The 20,087-nt window shown below is 43.3% G+C and overlaps 1 protein-coding gene across 1 annotated transcript in view; it reads left to right on the top strand.

The window, feature by feature from the left end:
• The window catches only part of LOC147734747 (aldo-keto reductase family 1 member C15-like), a 364,446-nt gene that overhangs the window by 153,809 nt on the left and 190,550 nt on the right, over positions 1–20,087 (top strand). Inside the window, exons 2-4 of the mRNA XM_086953626.1 lie at positions 2,002–2,169; positions 6,335–6,451; positions 9,530–9,607. Of these exons, the coding sequence (XP_086809752.1) occupies positions 2,002–2,169; positions 6,335–6,451; positions 9,530–9,607 (363 nt within the window). The remainder of the gene's footprint in view (positions 1–2,001; positions 2,170–6,334; positions 6,452–9,529; positions 9,608–20,087) is intronic.

Genomic DNA, 20,087 nt, shown 5'->3' with positions numbered 1-20,087 from the left:
TGTGAATACAATAGCATGCTTGAAATATTCAAGAAAATAATAGTGACAAGTACTGAACACGAGTTGCACGCAGATTTCCCTTTGGAGTAATTTTTTTGTAGGGTCTTGACCAGGGGTGGGTTGAACTACCTCGAGCACCTGGAATTTGAGCTCAATCTTTTGGATAAAAAGACTAGATTCACAAGATCCCAAAGGGATCAATGACAGAGTAGACCTAGGATGTTATCTTTAATATTGTATCATCCGTCGCCTGCGTGCGACTCGTGTTCAGTACTTGTCACTATTATTTTCTTGAGTATTTCAAGCATGCTATTGTATTCACATGTGGGTTTCCTGCAGATTGGTCTTTTTAATTTATTTAATCGTATTATATTATCTGCCTTCTTTTCTGCCATCCGGCTTTGTTTCTCACTATCGTGTCTCTATGTACTTGCACCTTTCCATCATGGCCGCCACCGTACCTAGCTTATCTGAACCTCAGCAGTCCCTCTTCTAGTCCTATTTTCTTAACCGGCAATCCTACGTTCACACGACTATCTTGTGAGACAGCAGCAAACCCGACTTCACTCCGCGTAGTTTCACTGAGTTTTCCAGTTACATCTAGGTAAGCTACCCCTCCAGCCATTCCGTATTTAGAATCCCGTATTTCGAACCCCCCTTGCACCGAGCTGCCAACTAATTTCGCCTATATCACTGTTTTAGCTCGAGGACCGTCCCGTTTTGATCAGCTAAGATTCTCTTCTCCATACAGCTGACCCATACGGCAAACCGAGGGTATGTTCCCCATGTTTATTTTTGTTTTATCGGTCTTTGTTTTATCGGACTTATACCATACTTACCCCTGATGCTCATATATATTTTATAGATAAAGTCACTCTTAGAGGTGCGCTCCCTACGTATCATCATACCCAAGTATTTTCAAGGTTATTGACTTACTATGGTGCCGTGTGCACTACATGGTGTGGTATATTGCTCGCACTATTTTTTTAAAGCGTAATCACCTCTTCACACTCACCCCTCTTTTCTCGTCGATTCAGACATTCTCATCAGGTATTCTTTCTGGTGCAGCGGTTCTTTTCTATTGATTCTCAATACCACCTTAATCTGTCCTGTACTACCATGACTGTAGTATAACCACTGCTTGTATTTGTTTCTAATGACTGAACATATTCTTACTGCTTACCCCTCACATTCTCAGAATTGTGTCAAATAGAGTGTTTATCTTTTTGATTTTCACAGATACCGCCCCTGAGGAAGGGCCAAGGGGCCCGAAATGCATAGGGCATCACTAAGAAATGTATAAACTGCTTATGTATGATTTGTGAAAGTGTAACTATTATCCAATGAGAATTACAATTGGTCGAACTATATGTTTTTTTGAAAAGATCTAAGTAAAATGATCATGTATCAACGTCTTTATGGATCAAATTTTTTTTATTGAATGTTGAAATGACATGTATAATTGATTTAGAATTATGAACATTAATCAAATTTAGCACCCCAGCAGGTAACGCAACAGTGCGCATTAGGACAAGCGGCGACGCTTGTATTTTTTTGCTAACTTAACAGCATAATATGGACATTATGCTTACCTAAGCAGCACGCTTTGATTCACAGATTAATCTTTAGTTTCAAAGGTTAAATAGTAGGTGTGCCCAGCTTCAGTTCTATATAGCTTGAGGAGCCCCAATGTACTTCTGCTGATGACAGCCACAGACTGTCAGCCGCAGGGATTGAAATGTCAACAATTTTATCCCACTTGACTGAAACTATCGGAACATTACTGGACAAGCATCTGACAGATGATAAACTGCTGCTCTGCATCTTTATTGGATTAGACATGCATTGCACGGTCAACACTATTTTTCCACTCACCTGGTTATTACTCGTGCACTATTAGCATCTCATATTGGTTAACAATAAACCTATGTAAAACTGTATCTAGTGACTGACTGTGATACAGCATCATAGCTCCTATTTCTTTGTTTACTAATGCTCTAGGTTCCAAAAAGTCAAGCCAAAGAGGCTACCAAGGTGGCAATAGAGGTTGGCTACCGCCACATTGATTCAGCCTTTATTTATAACAATGAGGTGGAGGTTGGCGAGGCTATTCGTGAGAAAATTGCAGATGGCACGGTGAAGAGAGAAGACATTTTCTACACTGGAAAGGTAATGTTTGGCCAACTTTTAAAATTATTTTATCTGCTTATTTGCATTCATTTCAATTTATAAAGCCCATAATCACCTGCACAGGCATCTTGGCCCTAGGGCACCGAAGTGAAAAAAACGTAGATATTGCATAATCTTAATATTAGAAGACCCTGGTGGGATTGTGAGCAAAATAAAAAGGTTGTCAAGGCTTTTTAAAATAACACATGAGATTGTTAGGGTTTTTTGGAGTCTCTGGATATTAATACATAGCTGAGAAGCAAGTGGCGTCCCACCCTCAACTATTCAATCACAGACGGTTTAAGGCATGGGCAAAAGGGTCCCCTGATAGAGCCAGCTCTCTTCTGCAGAGTCGTGACACCCCGCTGATTTTCAATAATTCTTACATAGATTATTTTAAATACCATTTTGCTTCAATTAATTTTAACATGGGTGATGTGTGAGAGTCTACTACAGACATTTTGCAGAGATATGTTGGGCCTAATTCACAGAATGAATTTAAGACTCAATCCTAAACTTGCTACTATTTTGGTATTCACAGAATGCACTTACTACTTTTGGCATTCACAGAATGAAATTACTACTTTTGTTATTCACAGAAGTTAGGATTTTGTCTTAAGTTTGTCTTAAGACAAACTAAAGACAGACTTAAGACAGACTTAGGACAAAATCCTAACTTCTGTGAATACCAAAAGTAGTAAATTCATTCTGTGAATACCAAAATAGTAGTAAGTTTAGGATTGAGTCTTAAGTTCATTCTGTGAATCGGGCCCCCTGTATTTATGTTTCAAGCAACATCTATAAAAACCTTTCTTTTAGATCAAAACAGGACCTCACGTTTGAGAAATGGGAGGGTGTCAAAGAGATTATTTGCAGTAGTATTAGTGAGGTGCTGTTGTGTTAGAATATTGAAACAAGTCTTTATCCCAGAATGTTGGATGTAAACACATTTTTAATTTGCACAAGCATGCCTGTGCACTATTAGTGACCTGGCCAAAGCGAGCATGAAAGAGTTGAAATGGGTTCATACATTCAAAGCAGTTCAGAACAGGGGCCCCTAAAACATGTTTGGCCCAGGACCCCCCAGAATCCTTAAGATGTTCCTGTATTTATAGCATTGGAGTGCAAGCAACAGTTGATTGTTAGAGTGAAGATTCCTCTCTTACCTGTAGACAATAAAGTGAATTTGTGAGCTGGATTTCTCTGTTACATAAAAAATATTATGTATAACACATAGAATCTTGAAAGTGATTCACTGCTTAACTGGGATCCAGTGAAGTTTGACTTTTTCATTTGATACTGGTCAGATTTCCCCACATTAATTACTTCTTGCAGGGCAAAGTTTCGACTTCTTTGCAAGTTAGCCGAGGTGGTATCTGGAAGACATACTTACAGAATTTTTCAATAATCTATTTTGGCAAGGGCAGATTAGGCCACAGCTCGCACATGGAGGTTTGGTAGTGCAAAAAAATCTTAATAATGTTAAGTAATAGTTGCAGGCAGAAGAAACTGAGGGGCATTTTAGCTAGAACCTCGTTAAAATTATCGCAGTTTTAGCGGCAGGAAACTGCTGCTAAAACGGCGATAATGGGCTTGCTAATATGCATGATAGAATTCTAATAAAAGCCCAGGTGAGATGTCCTGCACATCTAACCTGGGCTTCTATTGGAATTCTATAATGCATATTAGCAAGCCCATTATCGCTGTTTTAGCGGCAGTTTCCTGCCGCTAAAACAGCGATCATTTTAAAGAGGTTCTTGCTAATATGCCCCTGAATTTGCCTGCACCTTCAGTGAGAGGTCCTTGTCAGTGACAAGGCAGATTCCAGTGAAGAAATCCACAGGCAATCCTCCGGAAGTGTTGTATTATTACACAGGACAATGATTTCTGCTCAATTTAGTACAATTTGACACATTCATATTTTTACTTCATAAAGACATTTTGTAAGATTAATTGATGGCTTTGTGGCTAAACGGACAGTTGGTTGCCATGAAGATCTGCGTAGGTTATGGCTAAACAGTCATCAAATCTAATCAGTTAAACAATTGTACATACACAGGCATTAAACATTGGTGATAAAGAAGATCGCTGTGGCCCTCCCAGTGCTTAATTTGAACCAGTGGTTTCCGGTGTTCGACACAGCCACTTATTTGTCAACACCGGCTCTTATGACAGTCTGCCACAAGGTGGTGGTCTCTGGCTAATTTAAAGATGACTATAACAACAGGTACATTTTAATTCAATGTGCATTAAAAATTACTATTATCTGCTGCCCAAGCCATTCTTATAGATTTGGAGCGTAAAATAGTACGAATTGTCACACTTGTAGGAGTCTGATGGTTAGTAGTTGTGTTGTTACTATCATTGGCAGCATGGCAGGCGTAATGTGTGGTGCAAGCTGCAGTGGCCTCCTCAGGAGAGCCCTGGCACTTATGTTTTTACAAATTGAGAGCTGGGCCCTCCACAAATAATAATCATAGAGTTACAGGAATACATTGGGAGGCTAAATGAATAAATACTGTTCGTTAGGAATAAAAGAACCAAGCCTTATCTCGTCCGGATATCCAAGATTCTTCAGGCGGGCCATGAGTATGGTGCGCTCCACTGTATCAAAGGCCGGCTAGAAATCCAGAAGGCTGAGAGTGACCATGGTGCCCTGATCCAAGATCGATCTAAGCTCTTCAACGGTCTGTGCTAAGACTGTTTCTGTTCCAGGCGAAAAACAAATTGGTGTCACACTAGCTGTTTTGCTACAATCAGCCCTCGTAGCGTTCCTAAAAAGGCCAATCACTTGATAGGTCTGTTGGTTTCAACTGAGGAGCTATCCAGGTTTTCTTTTTTGAAAAGTGGGAGACATTGTTATGCGGCTGTTACATGCAGGCTAGATGCCCCATGAAACAGGGTAAACTAATAACCAGCTGCATGTGGGAGCGGGGATGGTGGGGCTGGCGATTCCTGTGGTCGTGACAAGCACAGGTAAGAGCCAGGGGGGGGGGCACCGCCCCTAAAACTGGTGCCTGCCCACCTAGCCCAACCCTTGCTACGCCGCTGCTAGTAACTTCAACAAACTAGTAGCTGACACAGAAACTCCCAATGCAGCAGATGGCTCTGTCCCCATACCCCGGAGAGACAAGTATCTCAATCCTGGAAGACTTTCATGGTCTACAGGACAAAGAGAAAAAAGGAGTGAGTAGAGACAGTATGGAGAGCATCAATATCTAAACATGGCCTTTAGTGTGAAGAACATATCAGAGGGTTGATCTCAATAACAAAAGTGGACCTGCTGGTTTTATAGCAGAATAAAGGTTCCTGGTAAAGTTGTAGCATGACGCATTAAAGAGGTGACCTATAACATATAGTGAGAGCAGCTGCAAGCCACCTTCCCAGTGTTTCAGTCTCAGATTTCTAATCTTGTTGACCTACAGTACAAGAGGACCAATGGAAGCATGCCTACTTGATGAATGTATGCAATGCTTGATATGCTTGACCTGTAACTAAATATGCAAGTTTCTATGGTTGTGCCATCAGTAATGTACATAGACACTACATTGGTGTCTTCAGAGGTGAGCATGTGCGCACATCCATAGAGAGGAAATATTTGTGTTGAGCAGTTGTGTAGGTAAATCTCTTAGCATCTTGTGTGTAGAGTTTGTATAGTCCATCTGACTCTGGAGAGATGACTGGCTGTAACTATGTTAGCATCCTCGTTAGCAAGATTTGATCCAAAACTGCATTCCATGGTGCTCATTGAAGGTTTCCAAGTCCATCAGGCCTCAGCTAACCATGTAGCCAGTTTTAAACTCTCACTTCACAGCACTGCACCCTGTATATACACACGCCAAGCTCACATAGGGGTTTAGTACACCCGCCGGACTTAATAAAACATCCCTGAGCTTCTCCCTCATAGAGAGGGGGTTGTAGCCCACATGAAGACTAGGTCGTTTGTGTGAGGAGGCGCCCTTTTGATGAAGCATGACACCTCTGGTGTATGAGGGGAGCCATCCGGAAAAGGGAGCCCCCCCCCCCCCCCGTCTTGCGCGGCAGATCACATTCAAACAGTTAACTAATCTCCTCCTAATCCGGACCCGTGGCTCTTTTCTTGTGTGACCTCAGGCAATATTACCCAAAATATAATTTTTATTGCATTTTCTGTTCCTTATTCCAGCTATGGTCAACATTTCTCTCACCAGAGCTGGTACGAACATGCCTGGAAAAATCTCTAGAGGCGCTTCAACTGGACTACATTGATTTGTATCTTATCCATTTGCCCATCGGACTTAAGGTAAGTGGAATGATTAGCATCTGCTGCCAGCTTATGGTAAATAAGCAACATACCCCATCCATGAACCTGTGTAAATCGATCCTGATGGCTACATAGACACAATGAGAAAGACTGAGTGATGGAGTGATAAAGATAGAGAAAGACCTGCAAAGAGACAGATGCATTAAAGGGGGAAAAAAGCGTGGATGGATGGATGGATAGATGGATAGACAGGCCGATTCACATGTAGACAGCAAATGGATGGCTGGGCAGATGGGGACATGGAGACAGGCATGTATAAATATATAGTTAAAAAATTACATAGGTCAACCTTCAGATGAGCATACGTATAAACAAGCACTTGCAAAGGCAATATGTAATGCCTTTGGGACCGATTGGCTCTTCCAATGCTTTTTAGTGATGCTGTACACCTTGGTTATTGCCAGTGGCTAGAAAGCATGGCCTGTCGTTTGTCAAGAGCTGCTTTGATGCAAGAAGGGTGGGGGGTAAGTAGAAGGTGGATGTAAGGTGGGCACAGGCGGAACAAAGCATGTACTTGGTGTGGATTGTGAGTTGTGCAGTTGTTTTGAGATTTTCATTCCAAGCTTCCATTTACATTATGCCCCTAGTCTGTAGAAGAGACACAGATTAGACAGTACTGTGGTATGCTGTATCTGAGTCACTGTCGCTCTACCACACCGTGGGGTATGCCTTCTGACCTTGCTATCACCACCTTTAGCTAGCCAAGTGTGCAGAGGCAGTAACTTGATTATTAAATTGTAATGAATAGAATCTTAGGCCTCACAATTTCCATATTCCTTTAGTCTCTTATCTGTAAACATTAGGAGTGCTTAGAAACATGCTCTGTTAAGGAAGCAAGTGCAATAAAAACTCTTTGACTAAAAATCCCCGCTTTGCCAGGACTTGCACTTTAAGTTTTGCTGATAAAAGGAGCACCTTGGTTGGTTCTTCTAATTGTTGTTTGTTATGTCCATGTGCTCACTTCTTTACTTGCATTTTATTATATCACTGTGTGTAGTTTTAGACTCTGAATGTGTTTATGCACTGTTTTCAGTGGATCGTATTATTATCTATTGTAATGTTTGGTTGAGATGTCAAATACAGGTTATAATAGGTTATAATACACTCATCTGTACATTGGCTTTATTGATGAAGACTAGTATTTTGTTAACACTCAATTCGTATGTAAAAGCAAAGAAGTTTCCCCCAGATATTTGAGCAAATTTTATTTAAGTATAGTACGCTGTATCCTTCAAAACTGAGGAGAAACAGGATAAGTGAAAAGAAGTGTATCAATAAGTGCTCATGCGTAATTGATATTTCGCGGGAAACATCCTTTACAACAATACTTTTTCCACGCAGTACCTTTACAACACAGGATTTATAATGCAAGTTGTTACAACGACTTGCGCTGGAGGGTGCTATAGGATAGGGAATAGTTTAATTTACTATCCAAAACCTTCCCTACTATCCACGGGGACTGGAGTTGGAATAGTAAATTAAACTATTCATTGTCCAGCGCCCCCCAATGCAAGTCGTTGTAACGACTTGCATTGTAAAACCTGCGTTGTAAAAGCATGCGTGGAAAAAGCATGCGTTGTAACGACATACATCCATATTTCGCAATTGGCAAACGTCAGTGGTGCTGCAACTATTTTCAGAGTCAGGGTACTGCCATTAATCTTACATCACTGAAGTCATAGGGGTTGTGAAAAATCTGTGTGTAACAAAAAGAGCAAGTTTAGCAAATGTATTCAGCAGAAAAGTGGTAAGGATGTAATATTTAGCTTGTGGTACATTTTGGAGCACACTGCTGCAAATGTATTTCAAAAGCATGGCATGATAGCGCACTGCCAATTACAGACAACATGGTTTCCATTGAAATGACCACTAAATATACACTGACATACAGGTTTACTGATATAAAAATCTATATCGCGACAAAAACTATAATTTGTGGAAATCGGGTTTTCAGTGAAAAAAAAATTGGTGCATTACCAGGTGTATTAATTTGTTTTGGTTGTATTTAAATCTTTGTTTCCAACACACGCCATCATTAATTTCTAGCACGTAACAAGATTTAAATACCTGTAAATGAACTGTACAAATATTTAACAATATATCAGCAGTTAGGAAGATACAAATAAAGTATATTTTTTGTAATTCTGAAGTGTGTTGGAAACAAAGATTTAAATACAACTAAAAAAAATCAAAGTAATGGAAGAGAACCCATGGTTCGACCTAAAATATATGTAATGGATTTTCTGTACCTAAAATCAGCAGTCTAGATCACAAAACAAGTTTAAGAGAGAGAATGGGTTCACAGATATTGAGAGAAGATGAAAGAGCGAAAAAATCAGAGTAAGGAGCATTATTCATCCTTTTCACGTTGAATACAAAGTCCACAATCTTGTTAAACAGGTATCTATAATGCAAGAGAAACAGAGATCAATAAATTTAAGGACGAACAGAGTTACCATCAAGATGTTTCCTGAATAATATTTATTATTTTGCAATATTCTTGAGTCACTATTGAGATGTGATGAGCAAAATACCTCCCATCGGTAAGGCATTCTTTTAGCTGAAAATTCCAAAGTGAAGATTAGAAATATAGTAAAAAGAACTCCACCTCTGATATTTTCCCCAGACACATTTTGCCAGTGAAAACCTTGGCAAATCTATGCGTGGACATGTGATTGGAATGAGGGGAAATGTGTTGAAATCACTGCATTCCGATATTTACAGATTTGTAATTACTGAATGCTGTGGTATTGTAAGTAAAAAGTGATTTTCACCCAATTTACAGCAAACCTTAATGAGGCCCTGAGTACAGGGGCTATCTCAGCTCATATTAGCAAGAACACAGAATCATCAGTCTTCGACTTTTCTTTTACAAATCCTTGTTTTCAGGTGTGCCAGTCTAATTACTTCAACAGAAGTAAACCAAGACAAAAACCCAGTCCTGAAAACACCACACCCATGAAGACATGGAGTGTGGTGGCAACTGTGCTATAACATGTGTAACAAAGTGTTTTTTTTTTAATTTAAACTTTCTTATTTTATTTATTTACTTTTTAGCCTGGAGAGAGCTTCTTGCCAATGGATGGAACTGGAAAATGGATATACCATCATGTTGACCTGCGAAATGTTTGGGAGGTAAGCGACAATGATGGTAGTCACTGAAAGATGAGCATGAATAAAGACTTCTATGTGTTAAGTTTTACTGCTACACAGGCCAGTACAAAAGAAACGTCCCACATGCACCACAAACTGCTTCTACCCTGCTATGACAATGGACTTCACACCAGGGAGAAGACAGAAGCCACTGTTTGAAAGGCAACCGAGTCAGCAACTTCTAAACAACTTCTTGAAATCCATGAGCACCCTCTGTGGAAGGCTGAATTGATTTGGGTACTCGAAGGTCTTAGAATACTGGCATTAGTTCAATCAATCAATCAATCAATCAATCAATCAATCAATCAATCAGGTAATTTGTAAAGCACACTACATAGCTGTGAGGGTCTCAAGGTGCTGGCGAAAGGGGGACGCTGCTACTGATCGAAGAGCCCGGTCTTGAGAAGTCTTCTGAAGGTCAGCAGGTTTTGGGTTTGCCGAAGGTTGGTGGGGAGGGTGTTCCAGGTCTTGGCGGCGAGGTGGGAAAAGGATCTGCCGCCGGCGGTCGTTTTCTGGAGGCATGAGACCGTGGTGAGGGCGAGGCTGGCTGAGCAGAGGCTGCGGGTGGGGGTGAAGAAGCTGTTCATGTTTATGTTTATGCTTATGTTTACGTAATTTGTGTAGTGCAACAAATACCCTGAGGAGTCTCGGCGCTTTTGAACTTCATGGGACAAGGGCCAGCAGATGGAATCATTGATCAAATAACCAGGTCTTCAAGGATCTTCGGAATGAGATGAGGGTGGGACTGGTTTTGATCAACAAGGGTAGAGAATTCCAGAGTTTGGGGGTCGCCACCAGAAATCGTCTATCTCCCCAATTTGAGGTTCTGGTGCAGGGAAAAGGTAGCAGGAAAGTGGAGGCGGATCGCAGAGATCTTTTTGGGGCATAGATCTGGAATGCATTCCTAAGGAAGCGAGGTCCAGTCTCATGTATGGCTTTATAGGCGATACAGAGTGCCTTAAATTTTATCCTGTTCCTGACTCGTAGCCAATGGAGATGACGTATTACCAAAGAGGTAGAGTGATGTTTGGCAATGCCGAGCAAGACTCTGGCTGCTGTGTTTTGAATGGACTGCAGTTTATTTAAAACTTGTTCTTGGCATTAAGAAATAGTGCATTACTGTAGTCTATTTTTGAGAAGACCAGGGTGGTAATCAGGGTTTTTCCCGCTGAGGCTGGCAGGTATGGAAGTAGTTTTTTAATTTTCCTCAGTATAAAAAAGGAGGAAGAGACTACTGAATTCACGTGGTGTTTAAATGACAGCTTGTCATAAAAAATGACTCCAAGGTTTCTGACCTTGGTCACCGGGCTCGGTGGGGGCCCCATTTGCTTGGGCCACCAGATGGGAGACCAATCTGGTGAGAGTGTGCCAAAGGTCATAACCTCGGTTTTGTCTGAGTTGAGTTTCAAGCAGTTCCTCGACATCCAGGAGCAGATGGCTAACATCCCCTCCTGGAATCTCGAGGCAACTGCCGGTCCGTCCCTGTGTACCGCTAGCACCAGCTGTGTGTCATCAGCGTAGGTGGTTAAGGATAATCCGTGCGTTTTTATGACTCTCGCTAAATCCGCTACATATATATTAAATAATGTAGGGCTTAACGATGAGCCCTGGGGTACCCCGCAGGGTAAGGTGAAAAAGGGTGAGTAGAACTCCCCTAACCTCACCGCCTGCTTGCGGTTGGCCAAAAAGGAGGTGAGCAAGTCTTTGGCCAGGTGGTTGACCCCCAATGTTGCGACACGGTTGATCAAGATGGAGTGATCAACCGTGTCGAAGGCGGTGGATAGGTCTAGAAGTATAAGTACCGCCGCCCCGCCGTGGTCTAAGATGTTCCTGATTTCATCGGAGGCCTTTATCAGGGCTGTTTCTGTTCCGTGGCCCTTCCTGAAACCAAACTGTGTGTCATCCAAAAGCTGATGAGTATCAATGAACTCTGATAGCTATTGGTTCATCAGAGATTCGAAGATTTTAGTGGGGAAAGGGAGGCAAGCAATCGGTCTATAATTGGCTGACTCACCAGGGTCAAGGGAGGGTTTTTTGAGCAATGGTTTGATAATTGCCTTTTTCCATATTTCCGGGTAGACTCCTGTTTGGAAAATGGAATTGCAAATGTCTGTCAAAGGGAGGGTAGTAGCCTCCATAATGGAGTTAGATACAGAAGGTGGGCAAGGGTCTGAGGGGGATCCTGACTTATGGATGTGGTGAGTTTACTGATTTGTTGAGATGAAACCGGGTGAAAAGCAGAGAAGGTAGGTCTGGGGGCAGGGGGCTGAAGGTAAGACAACGAAATTTCTGGAGAGTTAGGAGTGGTGAAAGTGGAGTATATGTTGGTGACTTTGGTTGCGAAAAATGTAGCTACAGAGTTGCAGAGGTCTTGAGATGCCTCAATGGGAGGGCCTGTTGGAGGATTAGCGAGGGAATCAACAACTTGGAACAGCTTCCTGGCTGAGTTCTGAGCCAGGTCGATCTGGGATGAAAAGTACTCCCTTTTGGTTTTCAGGATAGCTCTTTTATATATTGCTAAGGCATTTTTATAAGTTAGTTTGTCTTTAGCGCTGTAATGTTTGCGCCAGTGTCTCTCGCGGTTCCTACAGTGCTGTCGGTGGAGTCTAAGGTCCTCGGAAAACCATGGCGCAGATGGCGCAGCACGGTTGGGAAAGATGCATTTGGTCGGGACTAATTGGTCAACAGCCTCCTGAATCCAATCCTGGTACCTATTTGAGGCCAGGATTGGGTCTGGGGAGGTCTCAAATTGGGAATTTAAAAGTGTAGCACATAGGAGTGGGATGTCAAGATTCTTCCAGACTTTCGTACTTTTGGGCACGTGGGTTCTGGTCTGGTGGAGGGTTAGGGTTATGGGCTGGTAATGTAAAAATGACTGCACAATGGTCTGACCATGCCAGAGGGAGAATAGTGGCCAGTGAGAGGTGGTGATTGTTTGTGAATAATCCGTCAAGCATATGACCTGCTTGATGGGTAGAGCCCGTGACTAATTGTTGTAGTCCAGCTGACTGTAAGTCGGAGATTAACTGAATGGTGTCCTTGTCACCAGTGGCTTCTAAATGAAAATTAAAATCTCCCAGAATGGTGTAGTTGAGAGGTTCTAGTGAGAGTTCTGTAAGTTGGTCTAAAGAGGAAAGAAAACGTGTGCGGGGTCCAGGGGGGCGATATAGCAAGATGCCTTTAAAGGCTTTGTTGTGATTGAGGGAGATGGAGTAAGCCAATGGCCTCACATTCTGATCCATGTATGGGTTCTGTTTTTACAGGGTAGTTAGCTTTATGGATAATGGCTAAGCCACCACCCTTACCCTTGGTTCTATCCAGTCTAGCCACACAATAACCGTCGGGAGTGGCGGCGCGAAAATCAGGGCCAGAGGCCGCATCTCCCCACGATTCCGTGACAAAGAGAATGTCGAGTTCCTGATCAATGATACACTCATTGATTTCTAGATGGTGTTTGGGGAGGGAGCGAGCGTTGATTAGTGCCATACGATATGTGGGCCTGGAGTCCTGGATTTTAGTCCGGGGGCTCGTTGTTCTCAGGGAAGAGGGAATTCTAAAGTTACAGCCCGGGCAGGTTTCCGGAGCTGTAATACTGTGGGCGAGTAGTGACAGTGTCTGGCAACACAGGTAGATCTTATTAGTATTAAGATCCCTTAGGTGTTTTGAGGAATATCGCAGAGGGGCACCGGAAAGATGGTAGGTTTCAGAGCCAGGGGGTATGGACCTGGGCCCGGGACAGGCGCGGACGGGCGCAGACGGGCTTGCCTTAGGCGTGCCTTCGACGCACCAGCGGCGCGCCCGCTGCGCTCGTCCGCTGCGCGTCCGGGGAGGCATCCGGTTTTTATGCCGGTGGTGGTGAGCAGCTAGACTGCTAACCTCGGCGCTAACTGGAAGTGTAGTTTCACACTTCCTGGTGGGCGATCTATCCCTCCACACAACCTGAATGCTCAGTGGTGGACCGGGGAACACGCCAAGTACTGCACAAAAGTAAGTTATTTAGTCAAAATACATTTGTGACATCAAGCAGAGTAAATGTGACTATTTAAAAACCACTAAGAGCACTTCCAAATATGTTACCGTCGGCGATTTAAAAACAGTGAAAACAAGTATTAAACAGTCTTAATAGCGATAATCAGCTGGGCATTGGTAATCAATGCTCCGTTCAGCGTGGTGGTGTCCCAGAAAGAATCCTGGTCGTCGGTTGACGTATGCTGGTCCGGCATTGTGTAGGGCTTTGTGTGTGTGGATGAGGAGTTTGAAGGTAATCCTCTTGTTGATGGGGAACCAGTGTAGGTCTCTCAGGTGGAGGGTGATGTGGTTGCATCGGAGGATGTCGAGGACCAGTCGTGCCGAGGCGTTCTGGATGCGTGGCAGCCATTTCAGGAGCTTGGTTGTTGTTCCTGCGTGAAGGGCGTTTCTATAGTCCAGTCTGCTGGTGACCAGGGCCTGGGTGGCGGTTTTTCTCGTTTCGGAGGGGATCTACTTGAAGATCCTGCGGAGCATTCGGAGGGTGTTGAAGAAGGATGTGGAGACGGCGTTGACCAGCTTGGTCATGGAGAGGGAGGAGTCGAGGATGACCCCCAGGTTGCGTGCATGGTTGGTGGGTGATGGGGCTTTACCCAGCGCGGTAGGCCACCAGGAGTCGTCCCAGGCTGAGTGGGTGGAGCCGAGGATGAGGACCTCCGTCTTGTCAGAATTCAGCTTCAGCCTGCTGTCCTTCATCCATTCAGTGAAGGCCTTCCTTCCCCTGTGGAGGTTGGCTTTGGCGGTGAGAGGGTCGTCCGTTAGGGAGATGATCAGCTGGGTGTCGTCGGTGTAGGAGAGTGGAGCCATGTAGATATTGAACAGCGTTGGGCTGAGAGAGGATCCTTGCGGAATCCCGCAGATGATCTCGATGGTCTTGGAGCGGAAGGGTAGGAGGCGGATGTTCTGGGTTCTGCCGGAGAGGAAGGATGTGGTCCAGGCCAGGGCATCTACTTGGATTCCGAAGCGACTGTCCTTCCCCTGAGAAAAAAACCTAACATTAGTATAGAAAAACTGGACAACCTCTGACCTATCTCCCTACTCCCCTACTTTGCAAAAATTACTTAGAAAGCTGTGAACAAACAGCTCTCAGCATTTTCTCAAACCAATGGATTTCTCCACCCCTCACAGTCGGGATTTTTGAGCTCTTCACTTGACCGAGTCGGCCCAGCTGTCTTCAACAGAAGCTCTACGAAGATATGCAGATGAGGGCCAGACGGCGGCACTGATTCTCCTCGATCTGAGTGCCGCTTTCGACACTGTAGCTCACCACACATTGCTACAGTGTCTTAAAAACCGAGGAGTGAGAGGAAAAGCTTGGGAATGGCTGCAATCATTCCTAACTGATCGAACCTTCCAGGTCGCCCAGGGCCAGTTCAAGTCCAAAGAAATAAAACTAAGTCAGGGAGTGCCACAAGGCTCCAGTCTCAGCCCCACCCTTTTCAATCTTTACGTGGCCCCCGTAGGAGGAATCACAGACACGTACGGGGTTGAGATAGTATCGTATGCTGACGATACGCAACTGATTGTAACCCTAACGCAACCCGAGAAGCAAAGCGCTATCAACTTCGCATCCTGTATGCAGAAGGTGGCACTATGGATGGCAGACAACTGCCTCCGCCTAATTGGAAATAAGACGGAGGTACTGATCATAGGTAAATCCCCATCAGTATGGACCTCAGCATGGTGGCCGGAAGAACTGGGTGAACTGCCCACACCAAGCCATTTAGTAAAGAATTTAGGGGTCTGGCTAGACAAAAACCTAACGCTCGACCACCAAACCAAACAAGTGGCAGGCACTTGTTTTGGGATACTACGGGTCCTTAGGAAAACGCTGGACCTTATGCCCATACCAGTATGCCAGACCCTAGTCCATAGCCTTATAACATCCAGGCTAGACTATGGAAACGTACTGTATCTAGGGGCCAACGAAAAAAGCCTCTCAAAGACTTCAACGACTACAAAACGCAGCGGCCTGCCTTATCCTACAACTACCCAGAAGAGCATCATCAAAAAAATTGTGACATCCCTTCACTTGCTCCAGATCAGGGAACGGGTGACTTTTAAAGCCCTATGTGTAGGACACCGCATCCTGCATGGCAGAGGTCCAAGATATCTACATGGCCTTCTGAAATGGTACAAACCCACCCGCCAGCTGAGATCATGCGGCACAGAGCAAGTACAAGTCCCGAAGGTCAAAACAGCCAAAATGGGCGGAAAATCTTTCAGAGTCAAGACTGCCAAGACATGGAACCAGCTGCCAGTAAAACTGCGTACAGAACCATCTGAGCCGCAATTCAGAAAAGACCTGAAAACAATCCTCTTCCCCAAAGACTAAAACCGTAAAGAAGCGTGAACAACTGGTAACAACTATTAGCATTTACAGCGCGGGGACACACTTGCTAGTGTAACCATGCGCTTTACAAAATACTAATAAATAAATAAATTCCGGCGTCGTGGAGGCGCGCTGTTAGGGTGCGGTGGCAGAAAGTATCGAAGACGGCTGAGAGGTCCAGGAGGATGAGGGAGGCTGGTTCTCCTTTGACCATTAGGGTCCTGATGTCGTCTGTGGCGGCGATGAGGGCGGTTTCGGTGCTGTGGAGTGCTGAGGAAGCCGGACTAGGATGGGTCCAGGATGTTGTTGTCTTCGAGGTATAGGGTCAGTTGTTTGTTGACAATTTTTGCCGGGAACCGGAGCAGGGAAATGGGCCGGAAATTCTTGAGGTCCTTGGGGTCTGCCTTGGGTTCCTTCAGTAAGGCGTAGATCTTGGCGTGCTTCCAGCTTTCCGGGAAGGTTGCTGTCTCAAAGGAGATGTGGATCGTTTTCGGGAGATGGTCGTTTTCCAGATGCGTGGGACCGTGGCGAGGGCGAGGCTGGCTGAGCAGAGGTTGTGGGTGGGGGTGTAGAAGCTGAGTCATCCGTTGAGATATGCTGCTCCGGCGTTCGGTAGGGCTTTGTATGTGTGTGTTGATGAGTTTGAAGGTAATCCTCTTGTTGACGGGGAACTAGTGTAGGTCTCTCAGGTGGGGGGTGATGTGGCTGCATCGGGGGATGTCGAGGACCAGTCATGCCGAGGCGTTCTGGATGCGTTGCAGCCGTCTCAGGAGCATGGTTGTTGTTCCTGCGTAGAGGGCGTTTCTGTAGTCCAGTCTGCTGGTGACGAGGGCCTGGGTGACATTTTTTCTCGTTTCGGAGGGGATCCACTTGAAGATCCTGCGGAGCATTCGGAGGGTGTTGAAGCAGGATGTGGAGACGGCATTGACCTGCTTGGTCATGGAGAGGGAGGAGTCGAGGATGACCCCCAGGTTGCGTGCGTGGTTGGTGGGTGATGGGGCTGTACCCAGCGAGGTAGGCCACCAGGAGTCGTCCCAGGCTGAGGGGGCATTTGGAGGAAACTGGATGACACTGGAAAATGGATACACCATCATGTTGACCTGCAAAAGGTATGGGAGGTAAACGACAATGATGGAAGTCACTGAAAGATGAGCATGGATAAAGTCTTCTATGTGTTAAGTTTTACTGCTACACAGGCCAGTACAAAAGAAATGACCCACACGCACCACAAACTGCTTCTACCCTGCTGTGTCAATGGACTTCACACCAGGGAGAATACAGAAGCCACTGCTTTGAAAGGCAACAGAGTCAGCAACTTCTAAACAACTTCTTCAAATCCATGAGCACCTTCTGTGGAATGCTGAATTGATTTGTGTACTCAAAGGTCTTAGAATACTGGCATTAGTTGTTGTCTGCTGGTAATTGAATGGCTACATTAGGGACAGAACCACACTGAGACAGCTGACTTGTTTGCCTCTTCCTAGGAGGCAAGATCCTGGGCCCTGGGAAACAGATATAACATGTCTCTACTATTCAGAACATTTAGATTTACTAAGTGATAGGAACTGGGTAGAAGTAGAGAAAAGGCAAGAATGTTAGCCCGCATACATTGAAGCGAGAAAAAAATGCCAGATATATAGGTGTTTTCTTAAATTCAGGGAAGTTAGGATTTTGTCTTAAGTTTGTCTTAAGACAGACTTAAGACAAAATCCTAACTTCTGTGAATAGCAAAAGTAGTAAGTTCATTCTGTGAATGCCAAAAGTAGTAAGTGCATTCTGTGAATACCAAAATAGTAGTAAGTTTAGGATTGAGTCTTAAGTTCATTCTGTGAATCGGGCCCTATAACTTTATTTCTTCTTGTGATACAATCCAAACATAACCCACACATAAATTATACATTTACACTCATACCTTTAATTCATAATTTATGCAACACATTCAAATTATTTAATCTCGTGCACCTCCTTACACAGTGTTTTGAACTTGTTAGCCTCACTCCATGAACTATAGCTAAAGCCCATTAGTATTATATTCCTTATAGGATTTAAAATATTTGCATTCACCAGAACACAAATGACATTGCAAATAATATCATTTTTCAGAACACAGTGTATGGTAGAATGGTGAGTTATAGTTAATCTAGTGTGGTTACCTAGTTTTATACCCTGCATATGGAGGTGCACGGGTTTCAAATATTTGAAGGTGTTGCATAAATGATAAATGAAAGACAGAAGTATTAGTTTAGAATTTGTAATATTTGTGTGGTTTAGGTTTTGTTTGTATAGAGAGAATTAATAAAGTTACAGTTATTTAAAGATGGTATTAGTTAGGGTTTAACTATAACTTTAAAATGTGTACTCTTTGTGTAGTTTAGATTTTTATATATAGAAAGAATAAATAAAGTGTTCCTATCTATAACAAAGATTTAACCTTTGTTTTTTCATTGACTCGTAATGTTTTTTAACATTTTAATAAAAAATGTATTTCAAAGCATACAGTTTTGTGTCATTTGGTTGAGTGTTGTTAAGTTGAGTGTCATACAGTAGAGTGGAGGACAGTGTCATACACTGTAGTGTCATAGAGTTTAGTGTTGTAGAGTGGAGTGGAGTACAATGCAGTGGCCTACAGTGGAGCAGTGTGGAGTGGTGTGGCATTAAGTGGGCTGTGGTACAATGTGTAGTGTAGTTCCTATTTCCCTTATAGGCTCTGCACATTGGAGTAGTATACACTATAGTTTTGGCATAGGACTGAGGTCAGTATGCCTCTATCGAGTACAATAAACTTAATTACTTTGTGTGCCACCTAACTCAGAGGCAACTAGAAAATCCTTGATTAAACAAGAAGGGAGTAGTCTCTGGCAACCGCAAAACATGCCAACTTTGTTTCCCTCAGAAAATAGATAACAATTTCACTCAGTCAATCGTGCACGCTTAGTTTCTTCAAAGTTACACAGAAATAGATAGACAGGCGTATAAAAGGATTTATTGAACAGTCTTGTTTCTGGTGTAAGAGATATTAGCTGTTACAATCGCAAGACAGTATGCAAAATATAATACATACAGCGTAAGCAGTAAGAAGAAATAAAACTGCAATAGCATTGTCTTTTAGCTATGACACATATTCATATACATATACATAAATAACACAGCCTAAAAAGTGGATACTCGTCTGATGCTTCTAAATAGTTCTACCCCATTGTACCTAACCTAAGTGTAGTACAAGGTAAGAAGTAGGTGCTGTATTCTATAGTATGGTAAACTATAGTTTGTTATATGCCAAGAGCCCCTCTAGGGTCTAGTCAGCTCCATCCATACCTTAGAAGCTAGGGAAAGTCACAATGACTCAAGGGTCTGGTTTCTAAAAACTCGTTGTGACGTCGGGTTAGACGGATGTAGGTGACCATGGCTGTACTTGGATAGCATGGCTATTGCCTAAATAAGTACTGGGATTCTATGCCTAAATAAGGGCAATGCGAATTGTGCCTATATAAGGACATGATTTAGGAAAACCTAAAACCTATGTACGGTCATCTAAATCGTAACACAACACCCACTCCAATGATGAATGATCGATATTACTAAATACTAAACATTAAAATGCTAAACATATAAAATTAAGTATCACATGTTGCTAAAAACATTTGTAAAAGCATACTAAAAATAAGTCTTTGTTAAAACTTAGCTAGACATGAAATGCAAAGGTGCTGTACATAGTAAAGCAATGTTTCATTCTAAGCTTATGTTTATAGTGAATGCTAAATGAATGAATATATATATATATAGCTCTTGAAATAAATCTTTGAGCTCCCCACCCTGAGTGCTTGTCTTCTTTGCGGGGGAATACCGCAGGAATCCTGTAGCGAAAATATTGCGGAGGGCACCATCCGCTGGGGAGCACCCGCCCGAGAGTGCAAGGACTCGGTGCAAGTTTGGAGCAGCAATATATAAGTAGTAAGTGTATTCTGTGAATACCAAAATAGTAGTAAGTTTAGGATTGAGTCTTAAGTTCATTCTGTGAATCGGGCCCGCATACAGCAAGTGACCCTGGAGCTAACCTTTGCCAGATATGGGATGCCTGGCAACATGCCACAGCAACTATGATCA

This window comes from Lissotriton vulgaris, chromosome 1_2 (genome assembly GCF_964263255.1).
Source record: "Lissotriton vulgaris chromosome 1_2, aLisVul1.2, whole genome shotgun sequence".
NCBI classification, from domain to species: domain Eukaryota; kingdom Metazoa; phylum Chordata; class Amphibia; order Caudata; family Salamandridae; genus Lissotriton; species Lissotriton vulgaris.
The sequence above is the reverse complement of the archived record's forward strand: the minus strand, read 5'-3'. Positions and strand labels throughout refer to the sequence as shown.